General features: G+C 43.4%; 1 protein-coding gene across 2 annotated transcripts in view; it reads right to left on the bottom strand.

Moving 5' to 3' along the window:
- The window catches only part of JADE3 (jade family PHD finger 3), a 71965-nt gene that overhangs the window by 34001 nt on the left and 23602 nt on the right, over positions 1-14362 (bottom strand). For both annotated transcript variants that reach the window (XM_075427450.1, XM_075427452.1), the window contains 2 exons: positions 3492-3551; positions 1135-1217 (listed from right to left, as the gene is read on the bottom strand). In XM_075427450.1, coding sequence (XP_075283565.1) covers positions 1135-1217; positions 3492-3540 — 132 coding nt within the window. In that variant the 5' untranslated portion in view covers positions 3541-3551. The remainder of the gene's footprint in view (positions 1-1134; positions 1218-3491; positions 3552-14362) is intronic.

Raw genomic sequence — 14362 nt, 5'->3', positions numbered from 1 at the left:
CTTTTACTGAAACATTCATGCAAGATTCTGTTTTAGAAAGGAATCAGCGAGTTTTCTTCAATTAACTTGTGACAAAAATTAAGATGCCAAAGAATGGACAGGTTCTGTAACATTTACCTTGCTCTTACCAAACCAAACTCACCTAATTAGCAGCATTTAAAAAAGAAGCATGAAGTATGTTTGCTGAATAGCTTTTGCTGTATGAGCACAATCTACGTAGTTTATGCAACCTCTCACAGTAGTATCTACACAGGTAAAAGCTGCTGGTACAGTACAGAAAATTACTTCTGGGACATAACTCTCAGCTTCAAAATCTAGAGAAGCAAAGCGGGTTTTGTCAGTGTTTTTTTTTTCAGTAACCTCAGGCACCAACAGTCATACTAGCACGTTGGAGGACTCGTTCAGAGGGAATGTGGTAGCAAATAAGGGGAACTGGCTACAAGTAACATTTCTCCCATTCGCAGTTATTATCTGACTTATCTGCCTTTAAATAAGCAAGCATCAAATCTGGAGAAGGCAGCCAACAAACCCCCCCTCAAAAGGGCTACCAGTGGAATGCTTCATAGGATGGATTTGAGCACTGTATTGCACATAAATGCCAATATATTAATTGGTGAATACGTATTCAGTGACAGTGGTGACAGGTGTAAAGGTCCCAACAGGAGGTGATGGCAGAGTAAAAAAGCTTTATTGAAGGTAAAAAGCCAAGTGTGAGATAGTGGCAGAAGATGAGTAAGCACTGTTCATGCATATCCTGACCACTTGAGTGTCCCACTGTTTATCCTAATGCAGAAAGAAAGTATTCCTCCCATACACATGAACCATTTCTTTCTGTGGCATGCTCTCAAATCATAAGACCATCCCAGCTTTTTCAATTTCAAAATGAGACTAAATTTCAGTGGAAGAAAGAACTACATGTTACTGTCTGCAAATGCTGTAAGTCATTTTGGGACATCAAACACCAGAGCTCCTATAACACTGGCGCAGTGGGGAAAACAAAGGTTCACGGAGAATTTGACAGGTGACAAAAGGACTCACTGGCACTAGTTCAAAGCTCACGATTTCAAGGCTTAGAGACATGAAAACTACACGGCAAAAAACTACCAACAACCAATCTCTAACCCTGGTTCTTACCTCAGCAGGTTTCTTTTGTTCATTTGCTGGTGTTTTTGACTTGCTCCTGTATTTAGAACAAGAAGAAAAGGAAGTGGAAGGACCTGTCAAAAAAAAAAAAAAAAGAAAAAAGAAAAAAAAGACCATTATAGCTCATTTGAATTCATTTAATTTTTCAGTAAAATACAAGGCACTCCAATCTCTGGAATTATCATAATTTTTTTGACAAGTTATGGGCAAAAAGCTCTTAGCCAGTTTGTAGGCTTGATTACATCTCCTGTTCTACTTGTTCTTTGTAAAACCACAGCACATTGAGTCTATGGGCACAATTCTGCTCTGCCCAATACGAGCATGAGTAAATAGAAACGAGCAGCCAGATCACTTCCTTTCCTTCCTAACGAAGTGGAAGGTGGTGCAAAACTGAGGATAGAGTTTGCAAGCGCTAAAAAAAAAAAAACAAACAAAAAAGCAAAGACACTTAAGTGTGCTAGTGAGAGATGCAAGAAACTGTCGTGTGCTGTCTAGAAGTTTCTGGGCAAAATGTTATATCAGTACAGGATACATTGATGACTCGCAACAAATCTGACAATGAATCATCACTAGGTAAAGAGCTATTAGATAGGAACAGGTTTTTAAGAAACAAACAAGACCCTGCCATACAGCCGTGGAGTGTTGTGGATAAAATAGGAAGATGCAACCTCAGGCAGATGTGTGCCAAGGAACATTTAAAATGTAACTTTATAAACTGTATAATAGACCAAAGTGGAATAGATCAAGAATCACAGAATGGCAGGGGTTGGAAGGGACCTCTGTGGGTCATCTAGTCCAACCCCCCTGCCGAAGCAGGGTCACCTACAGCAGGCTGCACAGGACCTTGTCCAGGCAGGTCTTGAATATCTCCAGAGAAGGAGACTCCACAGCCTCCCTGGGCAGCCTGTTCCAGTGCTCCGTCACCCTCAGAGGGAAGAAGTTCCTCCTCATGTTCAGACGGAACTTCCTGTGCTTCCGTTTGTGCCCATTGCCCCTTGTCCTGTCACTGGGCACCACTGAAAAGAGCTTGGCCCCATCCTCCTGACACCCACCCTTTAGATATTTATAAGCATTTATTAGGTCCCCTCTCAGCCTTCTCTTCTTCAGGCTGAACAAGCCCAGCTCCCTCAGCCTCTCCTCGTAGGGGAGATGTTCCAGTCCCCTCATCATCCTCGTAGCCCTCCACTGCGCTCTCTCCAGTAGTTCCTCATCTTTCTTGAACTGGGGAGCTCAGAACTGGACACAGTACTCCAGATGAGGCCTCACTAGGGCAGAGTAGAGGGGAAGGAGAACCTCACTCGACCTGCTGGCCACACTCCTCTTGATGCACCCCAGGATCCCATTGGCTTTCTTGGCAGCCGGGGCACACTGCTGGCTCATGGACAACCTGTCGTCCACCAGCACTGCCAGGTCCCTCTCCACAGAGCTGCTCTCCAGCAGGTCCACCCTAAGCCTGTACTGATGCATAGGATTGTTCCTCCCCAGGTGCAGGACCTGCATTTGCCCTTGTTGAACTTCCTCAGGTTCCTCTGTGCCCAACTCTCCAGCCTGTCCAGGTCACGCTGAATGGCAGCACAGCCTGCAGGTGTATCTACCACACCTCCCAGTTTGGTGTCATCAGCAAACTTGCTGAGGGTACACTCTGTCCCTTCATCCAGGTCACTGATGAAGAAGTTGAACAAGACTGGGCCCAGTACTGACCCCTGGGGGACACCACTCGTTACAGGCCTCCAACTAGAGTCAGCGCCGCTGATGACAACCCTCTGAGTTCTGCCATTCAGCCAGTTCTCAATCCACCTCACTACCCACTCATCCAGCCCACACTTCCTCAGCTTCCCTAGGAGGGTATTATGAGAGCCTGTGTCAAACCAGCATAAGATAACATATCAATCAAGACACTGGTTATAACTCTATCTTATATATAACTCTAACATATCAATGCTCAAATAGCTTGCCACCCCCAGTAATTTTGAAGTTGAGGCTCTGCACAACAAGAGACAACCGGACTCCTTTTCAAAAAAATAAAAAAATTAAAAAATAGGACCCTGGACAGAAAAATTTCTCTTGGATTACAGATTTCTTTTTCCCAACTCTGAAAGGGAAAGACATACAAGTTTGTCTTCAAATTCCAAGTAGGCTCAAAACTCCCCTCAGGTTTACAGGACCTGTTGCCTCACTTTCCTCCCATAATAGGATTCATAACACCAAAGATGACAGAACGCAATCAAGCAAGAAACTTTTTTTTTTTTTTTTTTTAATTATAAGAGGTGAAACGGTTTACCCTCAAACCGCAGAAGGAAACCACAAGAGGGTGATAGACCAAAGAAAAACGAGTGGGTATTACTTACTCTCATTGTCTGAGCTGTCACTGGTGCTAAGATGCCTGTGGCGTTTCATCCTGACGCATCCTAAAGAGAAAAAAAAAGTTGATGGCAACCATTCTACCAGAAAATCACCGGCTGCTGGCTCATGCCAAGCTCTTCAGACTAAGGGCAAAGCTCCTCTGAACAGCTTTCAGGCACAGAAGTAATCTCAGTTCAGCCACTATGTTATATTTCTGCAAGCAACTATGAGACCACAGTATTATTTGTGAAACCGAGCACCCTCAGAACCAGCATGCCTCTGGTGGGCAGAGCTTGCTCGAAATTCTGCAGAAAGGCGTGCGAGCCGCCAGCTGATTCCCGGCAGGGCGTGAGCGGCGCTCGGCTCTCAGAGGAGACTCAATGTCCCATCTGTTCAGCCAGAGGAAGAGTTGCCATGGTGGCAGTCGCTAGCTGAGACACGGGTGGAGGCCAGGAAAAAAGGTGGATGCACAGCAAGGCAGGGATTTAGAAATATAACTCACCTTAAAAAAAAAGTGCAAAAAAATCCCAAAGGCATCCATGCAAAACAAAAAGCAGATTTTAAACAGAGACAATCACAGAAAATGGTGACTGATGCCATTTAATTTACATCATCTGATTACCACTTAGTTCACAAGAAATGTGGTTTTCACAAGTCTGAGAAGTGATCAAGGGTATCGCTGAGAAATGCTTCTGTGATGCTGCACCAGTTCCATTAAAAAAAGCTATGGAGCTTTTTGAAATTGATTTCTCAACACGTAATGCATATAGAGGACGGGGAATAAGATTATTCTGTACTGCTACTTAATAAAAGAAAGATCAAAAATATTGATCAGCTATATACTCTAAACAAGTGTCACAGAAATCTGTACACATTCTTTTAAGTTCTGCCATTCTATAATATTCAATGTTACATTTGTTAAAGAACCACCAATAACAGTTTACAATTAAAAATAGTAAATGAAAATCATCCCTATCTTTTTAATGGATGGAATGAGTAAACCATTTGAGAAAAGTAGTAAAAAATTATTCTGCAAGAATAGACAGCAACTTCCCCCCCCACCGCCCCAACAGAAGACAGAAGAAAGGCACAAGTAGGTTACAGGGAGCTGAGCCCAAAATGCCTGCAGTATGAGAAGTGCCAGCCTGGCCACACCTGAAACGTAAGCAGCTTCATTTCTTAAATAAAACCACATGCCATGAAAAAAAGAGCAACACAGCCAAATATCCCATTTGACAAACCCTCCATGCTAGTTACTGTACAAAAGGTCTGGAGATTATCCAAAGACCATGGCATAAGCAAGATTTCCAGATAAGAGAAGTCTGTCCAAAGGCTTTGAAGAGATTGCAATTGAATCAGTTGCAGCACAAGTATTTAATTTAGTGGAAACTTTCAGCAGCCTTTATATTTAAGAGAGTGAGTTCACTGAATCTAAATGCAATGACCACTCAAAGTTTGAAACAATTCTTTTTACCTAACTGTTATAACAAAGACATTTCCCACACTCCTAGAAATTGAAAAATGAAGCAATGCGTGCAGTTTTCAAGCAGGTACATAAAGAACTTCTGAGTCAGGGATTTAATTGGGGAGGAGGAAAGACGGACACAGTGGTCAACAGGATGGACATCAAAATGTGTCATTTGTATCACTTCAAGCTATAAACTCCCATTACATAACAATTAATTTCACACTAATTCACCTTCTCATAGCTCAAGCAACCTTGGGGAGTCAAGGCAGCCACGCTGTGCACAAAGACCAGGGTCCCACAGAACAGTGACATCAAAAACAGAATACCCAAAACACCACAGGACTTCACTTCCAGCTAGCAATGTAAGGTGGCTTCTACAGGCACTGGTCAGATGAAGAAACTTCCATGAATCCCTTAGGCAAAAACTGTTTGACAGGTAGAAGGCACTTGGGCCAGAAGGGCTTGTCTTTGTGCATGTTCTGGGGGCAACAGGCTTGAAGTTAACTGCTGGGTAGCCAGGGGAGGGCTAGAAGACTGCTTTCATCTTGCCAACTCATGAAGTTGAAAGGCATCGTCTTTAATCAAGAGCAAATAAAATGATACTGCCTATCTGAGAGCTTGTACTCTAGCAGCCAACCTTCCCTAAAAAGGAGCAGCTTCTGCCCATGGCAACACCTTATCTGCTGGCAGCCCTCAGTTCCAAACAGCCTTGGCTTACAGACCATCAGGCATGTTACAAGACCTTGGGAGACGATGAAAAGACACCTCTAGGTGTGCCAAGCAGTATTCCTCGCTTCCATTTCTTAGCAAGAAATGCAAGTGCTTGCTGCTTGCTCTGTTTTTAATGTTCAGATGATTTTTTTGAGCAGTTGCTAAAAGGTGCTGAAAGCTTACGGCAGGCGATTCTCATCTCATATAGTCTATACAAAAACGCAGCAATAAAACCTTTTCACTCCGTACTGAAGACAGCTATCTGCAGAGCACAACATGAACATTCAATTAAAGTAGGATCAAACATGAGGTTGAGAGAGACAACTGCAGGAGGGAACACCCAGGAAGCCTGAACTTCTGCCTGGGCAACTGGGAAAGCAGAGAGGAGATGGCTACTTCAAAGCAAGGGCAAGCGTAACAAAAACTTCCGAACAGAAAGCACATTCTGCCAACAACTCCACAGGACAAAAAGAAAAACCAAAACAAAACTAAAAAAAAATTTAAAAGTTGTATTTGATAAGTGGATTTGTAGCGGCTCAAGCAAGAGATTTACACCTCCATCACAGCAGACAGAAACAGAAAAAGAAGTGACACAATGTAAAAGCCTTGAACATCAAGAACACTGGATTCCTGCCTGATTTTTGCAGCAATATTAACCACAGCAGCTGTAAGAGGCCACAGAACTACACCAAGTCATAGGCGTGCTGCATTCAGAAAGACAGGTTATTGAAGTAACCAACATGCTACAAGTTCACCGTATGCCCCCACACAATGCAGGGGTAACAGCCGCAGCATCGTTCAACAGGACCACCTCTGTGGGGGGGGCTTCACTTTGGTCTTTAATGGGACTCCTTTGCTGTACCCTTGCGAACACTGGGGGGATTGCCACACAGCTTCCAGCTCACTTCCACCCCAAAGTGTGCAGGCTCATCAGGCAGGCTCACTAGCAATGTTTCCGCTCCCTACCCCTTACAGAGGGATCCCAAAGCAGCACCCATTCTGTGGCAAAGCTCCTGCCTCGCTCTTTCACTGCCTTTGCCGAACGTGGAAGAATCGGCAGCCACTCAGTTCAGAAAGACAGGAGATGCAAAGTCAGATCCCACCACAACATGGAAACTGATGTCAGCCTTTCCCAGCTTCAGTCCAATTCCCCCCAGTGCAGTCCGGCACCCTCCAGTTTGTCCCTCAGCTTCAGACGACGATACTGCTAGCCAAGTGCTATGGTCCAGAGCAAGGCTGCAAGCAACTCTGTGCCCCAACTCCTGCTTCTTCCATCACATTTATCTTTTATCACTTGCAAAGCACTGTGAAGAAGTTAAAAGAAAATAAAAATATACACACAAACATATCCCTAAAAGGACTAAATGTAGCAATAAAGGGCAATCTACGCCTATCAAAAACCCAAACCAACCAAGCAGAACTAAAAATCCCACAGAAATGGGTACAATCTCTCATACATCCTAGCTTTGCCCCTTTTCTAACTTCGCCCCTGAAAACTATGGTGACAATAAAGCCTAGAATAAAGGGGCACAATTAAATTTTTTTGAACATGCGCAACAAGGCTTGATGAAAAGGTGAGATACAAATTCATGAGATTGCCAGTGCCCTTTTCCTACGCTAGTAGCAGGTACATTGAATGGCAGGTGGCAACACCAAAAGAGAATCACGTAGATAGAATTATTTTTATACACAAAATGAAAAATTTAGTAAGTTTTTATAACACATAAGAAATACTTTTTTTCCACAGAATAGTTCAAGAAGAAATTTAGAACACAGCCTCAAATAGAAGCTACTTATAAGAGATAGGAAAAAGATGAACCGTCATTAGGAGCGGTGATGGAACGACAGTGAGCATCTAAAATCACCAGCCTTCTTCCACTTCCTTTATCTTCATCCAGGTGTTCTGTCAATGTGCACATTTAATTTTCTCCTTGAATTTTTGAAAGTTTAAACTTTTTATCAGTTCCGATGTACCAGCTAAGAAAAACAAGGAGTGTAAAGCAACTCCACACTGAAATGTTGTTGCAGATCAAAGGGGTAAGTGGCTCCACCCCACCAAAAAGCCCCAAGAAAACCCTTATTTCCCAGTCACTAAGTAACGATTCACTACCTTAAAAAGGTAAGTATGGGTGCTCTGGCTATGGATTCAAAATGTGCTCAAACCTTATGGTCAAGTACAGATTATCTTAAAAATGATCATTAAAAATAAGAACATCACATGCCTTTTTTTAAAAAAAAAAAAAAAAAAAAAGAAACAAAACACAGAAGGACTGACAGCTGATTGATCACTTGTACGACAACATATACAAAATTCCAAAGATGCTCACCTTCAAGGATCTTTAAAATGAAAATTAAAATACAGGAGTGACATTTAAAAAAAATCACCTTGTTGCAAGCAAAAACATCCTCAACTCTCCAGGCAATTATTGCAACAGAATATTTTCTGGTGTTATTTTTAACATCAATTACCAGAGCAGTTCCTAAACTTGAACCATATTCCACACCTGCCGCATTTCTGACCTGTCAAGCCATGGCTGCATGTGTATCCCTGATCTGCTCACAACACCTTAAGGCAAGAATCACAACTTAAGAGAAATCAGCCTCACTCCCTGCCGTCACCTAAACACCCAAATGCAGGTCAATATGCCCTGAAACCTTCAGGTGTTCAACCAAAAGTAACCCCAGGAAACACACTTTTCTCAGCCACAGGCAGCAACATCAGGCTGCCAGCATTTCCCTGGCTTCTCAAACGCTACTGCCCATTTTGGGAATTGTGCCCTGGAGCCAAAACTGATGCTGGATCCAGCACACCACTGCACTCTCAAGGAAAGCCAGGAAAAAGCAACCCTGCACTTCACATGGCTGAAACGATACATGGATCCCAACCTAAAAGTAATCAACATTTAAGCCAGCATGCGCAAGAACCTGACTAAAAGGATAACATGGGTTTTTCCAAAAATCTAGGGGAGATGTTTTGTAACTAATGATTTCTAAATTATGTTTATTCCCTTTTCCTTATTCACAAATATCTGCACGGCTGAAGTGAACAAGAAACAGCCACTTGCCTCTATCAGTGGTAGAGGCATCTCTCTCTCCTCTCCTCCAGGAAAATCAATGTCGCACTAACTTCAGGCACTTCCCATTTCTGAAAAGCCAGTTAGCATGCTTAACTCAAAAATATCAGTCAAGCAGCATATGTAAACAGCAGACAGCTAACAACATTTCAGAGCCTTATTCAAAGCAAAAACCGATTTCAAATACCTGCAGAAACAACAGCAACAAACATATTCCTTTTTCAGTTTGACTCCAGTAAACAACTAAATTTACCAAATAAACCATTAAGTTTATCCTCTTGCTCTGACACATTCCTCAGCATAGTTCATCAGTAACAGCAGAAAGAAGGATGAGGTATCTCACAGAGTCTGAATTCACACAGCGTATTAGGCAAGACATCAGTGACAAGCGTACAAAATGAATCCTTAAATCCAGCCAAGATTTCTGAACAAAACACTATCTCCAAGGAGTAGCAGTCCTTCCTTCCTGGCTTCAATTTGCTGCAGAGGAAAGTTAAACATATCCACACACTACTCAGTACCTGTTAAGACCTATACAGAAGGAAAAATCAATTAAGAAATTCAAGGAACTGGAACACAAATATATCCTAGACCTCCGAGATTTTATTTCTTCACATTTTAAAACAGACTGACAAAAATGGAACTGGCCATAGCACTAATGAAACTTTCAAGTGGGACAAAAAAATAACCTACTGTCTTTATCTTATTAAAAAGAGCAACAGCACCTAGGTACGAAAAACAAATGACAAGCTACATGCAAATCTCAGATTAAAATTCTGAACTTACATTTTCACAATATGGCTTGCCTACAAAAAAAAAAAAAAAAAAAAGGGCAGAGGCAGTAGGTAGAAATTTCCAAGTCTCCAAAATGTGGTTTATGTAACTGTTAAATTTAGATTAGGAAGCAAATTATCTTGAAAGGTCTCCAGGAAATGCAGTACAGTAAAACCATTTAAATAGGTCAAATTTCATAGTCAACTGCCAGGGAAATTACGAAATATGAGTAGAGTTAATACAACCTTTCAAATAACTAGAGGAAGAGAGATCACTCATGTTTGGTTTTTTTATTATTATTTTTTAATATCCTATTCAATCTCACAAAAAGGCTATATAAACTGGAAAAAACACCCACTCGGAACTTGGGTTAGCAATATTTGCTGTACTGAAAAGGTTTGAAAGGTTAAACAATCTACAGAAAAGGAAGTTCAGCAAAAAAGTAACATTGTTTCTTTATTTCACTCTAACCAAAAAAAAAAAATTAGTAATGTATCCTTACTCTACTTAAGAGCCCCGTAACAGAGTGACCACATCTATCCTATCCTCCCCTCACCCCCAAAATAAAATCTTCTTGAATTATTCTCTGAAGACTGTACTGGGCCTACCACAAGATAAAACTTTTCTTGCTACTATTTAATACTAAGTCTTGGTTAACAAATAATCTGTAATTCCACAAAGGAGGAACGTACCAGTTTTTAGAAGCGGCACTACCAGCGACAGTCGATTCCTTTGCCATTAGGTAAATAAATAATTTCAGTAGGCAAGGAATTGCACGTTACAAAAATCAGGCTAATAACATGGGTCCGTATGAAGTACAATAGCAACCAGACATAGTCTCAAGCTCTGTTTTCTTTTTTTATATATGGCAATTTCGCAGCTGCCACAAGGATATCGTGGGTTTAAAAATAAGAAGAAAAAAGAAGTAGTCCCAAACAGCAACTTCCAGCATGATTTATCTCCTGAAATAGTTAAATTCTGGGCTGAAGTCAGCTGACAGATCATAAAACTAGGATGAACCCCAAATATAATCCCTCCCCGCATTCATTAGTGGATTATGGGCCAAAAGGGAACCCTGACATTGTTCTGCGTGCCCTTCTACAACGATGATCCATCATTCAGTCTAGTGCAAAGCACTTAGTGCCCATCGTTTTGCTTTCTGAGTACAGAGAGAGGGTAAGTGCTCCTACTTCACATTTATAACATGCTTTGATGATACAATAAAATACAGCACAGTCCAAGCACAACTGCCTTTCCTACCTTGTAAACAGAAGCGCAGCCTTTAATTTCCGGTGCTGCGTCCGTACGCCAACCCACCGCGAGGGCAGGGGGGACAGATTTCCACCAGAGGCCTTCAGCTAAATCGCCTCACACCAAGCAGCTCGTTAAAAATCAGAAATCCTTCTCAGCAGAGCAAGTCCCCAGCAACACGTGCAACGCCACCGTTACCTCAACAGAAACTCTCCAAGAGGCTAGAGAGAAATTAAAGCGTGCTCTCTTCCCGCACTTCCTCAACACCCGGCGGTGACCGATCAGCCTGAATTTCATCTTGGAAGCAAGCGGCACACGTTGGCCTGTACACAGGGCAGCCAGGTGGGCTAGGCTAACACGGAAATCTTTCTGCCCACCAAACGCCGCAGCTTTAGCATTAACATCCTGAAGACGATACTGACCCGAGCAGAATCAATTTTAAAAAAAATAAACAACATCATACTGTCACTAACTCAAGCAAAGACACCAAAGCGTACACGGTTCTGCTCCTTTCTGTTTCAGTCCTCGTAATTGCTTTCCACTCCTGAACACAACACTGGTTTTATACCAGCTGTTTATTAGCAGAACTATTGTTTTTCTAAAACAGCAGTGGAGATCTGAACACACACACAAAAAATATTTCCTTCAAAATACCATACTGAGTTTGAGCAAAAGCCTGCTTTTAAAATAAAATAAAGAAGAGAAAAAGTCGTTCCTCCCCTGAACCCACCACCGGGCCGGCACTGCCTGGCGTTGCCATGCTCTCACACCTGAGATGCCCGGCATCGCTCCCAGGCAGGGGAGACGCCAGGATGAGGGCACAACCCCCAGGAGAGGGAACAGCCGCCCTCAGCGGGGCACCCTGCTTGGTGGCATGGCTGCCAGGGCACGACGCCCCACCGCTGCTCCCTCCCCGCCCGCCCTGCGGCCGGGCCCACCTCGCAGCCGGGCGGCTCTCCCCAGAGGAATGCAAAGCTCCCCACGCGAGGAAGCGAAGAACAAGCTACCAGCAGGAAAGTCACGGCAGCGTTAAACACACCGGCAGCCTGCAGACCGCCGCCATCTTGGCCACTACACTGCAGACTGATGGCAGAGGCCAAGGCGGCCGGCAAGGCAGGCAGGTGCGCCACCACAGCACTCGCTTCCTCAGGCCGGTGCCACACAAACTAACGCTCGTCAGGCTGTTGGGAACTCCATGGCGACTAACTGAGCCCCAGAGGCAGGGGCCGGCCTGCACCCAGCCCTCTGACTACGCACACGCACCAAGCGTGGCGAAAAGCGCCTGCCCCGCTGCTCGGGGAGTCCGCCCGTCCCAGAGAGCGCTCCGCCGGGGAGGCGCAGGCACTGACCGCGTATTGTCTGTCTCACAGGGCTCCCTCGGAAGAAAACTCACCTGACACTAACGCCGAGGCATCTAATAAGCAAGGGGCAAAAGAAAAAAGCAAACCCCACAGGCCCATGAGTACTTACTCGATGAAGCCGAAGCTAAGGACAACGTCCGCTTTGATGAAAGACTGGTGCGGACGTAGTGCTACTGAAGACGGATCAGCAACCGGCCATCATGTCCAGCAAACAAGGAGCTGGCTGGCCAGGAGATGCCCCTGGGGGTCTGACCCCCGACGATGGCCACGTGCGCCATATCTGCAAGGAGACTGCAGTCACGGGCGTGCCAAGCACCGGCGGAAGCAGGAGCAGCAACGCACACGCTTCACCAGTATGACCGAGCAGAAAAACCTCAGAGAGCGTTTAGCCAGGCTTTCTATTTTAAGAACTGGGATGATTCACGTTACCTTGGCTCTAAGTGTTTTGCAGTCTTTACTGCATCTACCCTCACGACAAGCTCGTGCGAAACAAGCACTGAAAGCCCTGACATTTCGGAGCCGCGGCGCAGAGCGGCCATACATCACGCGGAGAGCCCCCGGCAAAGCAGGCAGCCGCATCCAGGTCTCCCGAGCGCGTATCCCGCGACCTCGCCACTCGCCACCCTTCCCGCCGATGCACACACTGAACCGCACAGAAGAAAAATCCCTGTGATGCGCCAAGTCACTACGTGCAGCCGTGCTGCTGTACAGTGATGAAACTGCACGCCAGCAAGGGGGGGGGGGGGTAATAAAAAACACAGAACTGTTACTACTTAATAGAAAACTACTCAATAACCAGTATTAGGCCAGTTCATGTGAAGCTGCCTCTTCGCCCTATTCGCCTGACGCCGCCAGCAGGTGCCCACTGTACCTGTTTCTCTGCCCTCCAGCTGGACTAACACATGCTTTCATGACAAAACACAGGTAAGGAACGAGTGTCCTAGGTAGGAACACTGGCAGGAAATATTATCAGAGGAAGGAAGGATCTAGAAACGTACACACTATTTGGGACTATGAAAAACAACTTTTCTACTAATAGCATAGGCAACAGTTCTTATACCCTGCAAGACCCTTGCTTAAAATAATCAGATTATTTAGTAGTAAGTACCAAAAAATTAAGCAGGTTTCACTGTTCTTGTTGATGCTTTTTATTATCTGAGATTTGTAAAAAACAAAACAACCGCAGCCTGCATTAAATATTTTATCTGTTTTGACTCATTTATTTCTCGCTTATAATTGTTTGAAGAGGCTAACCTCTTTGCTGCAAAGTTTTGCATCATTAACAAAGCCTAAAGGATTGCAAAAAGCAGAAAACATCAAGTTGGATCTTTATATTCCAGTCAAAGGATACAGGAAAGCAAGAACACAAATATTTTCCTATAGGAAACATTAAGTTGACAATTTCTTTCCTCATCTGACAAGAAATGGCTTTCATTTACAAGTTGAAAATAAACAATCTGGATGCTAAAGTCTTCCTCAAGTAAAAAAAAAAAATCACCAAGGGGATCACTGGATAGGAACAATTACAGGGAATGTACTATTACAGCCAGAACTCAAAATATTTGGAATATTCCAAATCATTGGTTAAATACTGACATGCTACTGTATTTTCTAGCATTTCACACAACACATTCATATGCATTTGCACTATTACTTTAGTTCTCCATGTCAAAACATCAAAAAGTGAGCAAAAATTTAACAGATGCATTAAAGCACTTCCTTTTAGTTTAAAAAACTTTAAAAAGACAACAAAATTTGTCTTAATTAATGAATTTAAATTAATTTTAATAGCCAGTCAGTTAATTTAATGTTATGTGCTACAATCTGTAATCTACAACACACCAAAGACAGTGAGGGGTCTTTTAGTCAGACAGATTTAAAATACATTTATAAAAACAGAAATAGCACTCCGAGTTTCTCAAAATCACCAAATGGAGATGGGAGAAGACACTGTGAAAGAGATACTGAGACCAATTCACGTTTGTCCGTTTTTATGTACAGAGCAGAGGCAAAAAGAAAAATTACTGTATTTTCTGTCATAACGCAAGGTGTGGCAATCACAAAATAAATAACAAACTGGCCCACTGAGGCTGATGCTGCCCTGGAAAGGGAGGCCAAAGGATGATTGTACCTACCCAGGGTTTCTAAAACACCACATCTTCTCTGAGAAAGCAGTCAAGAGGTGCATCCTAAAGACCACATAAGGTTCAACTTGTCATCAAACAGCCAAGCTGAAG

The sequence above is a fragment of the Opisthocomus hoazin genome, chromosome 1 (genome assembly GCF_030867145.1).
Source record: "Opisthocomus hoazin isolate bOpiHoa1 chromosome 1, bOpiHoa1.hap1, whole genome shotgun sequence".
Classification (NCBI taxonomy): domain Eukaryota; kingdom Metazoa; phylum Chordata; class Aves; order Opisthocomiformes; family Opisthocomidae; genus Opisthocomus; species Opisthocomus hoazin.
This window is presented reverse-complemented; position numbering and strand designations above follow the sequence as displayed.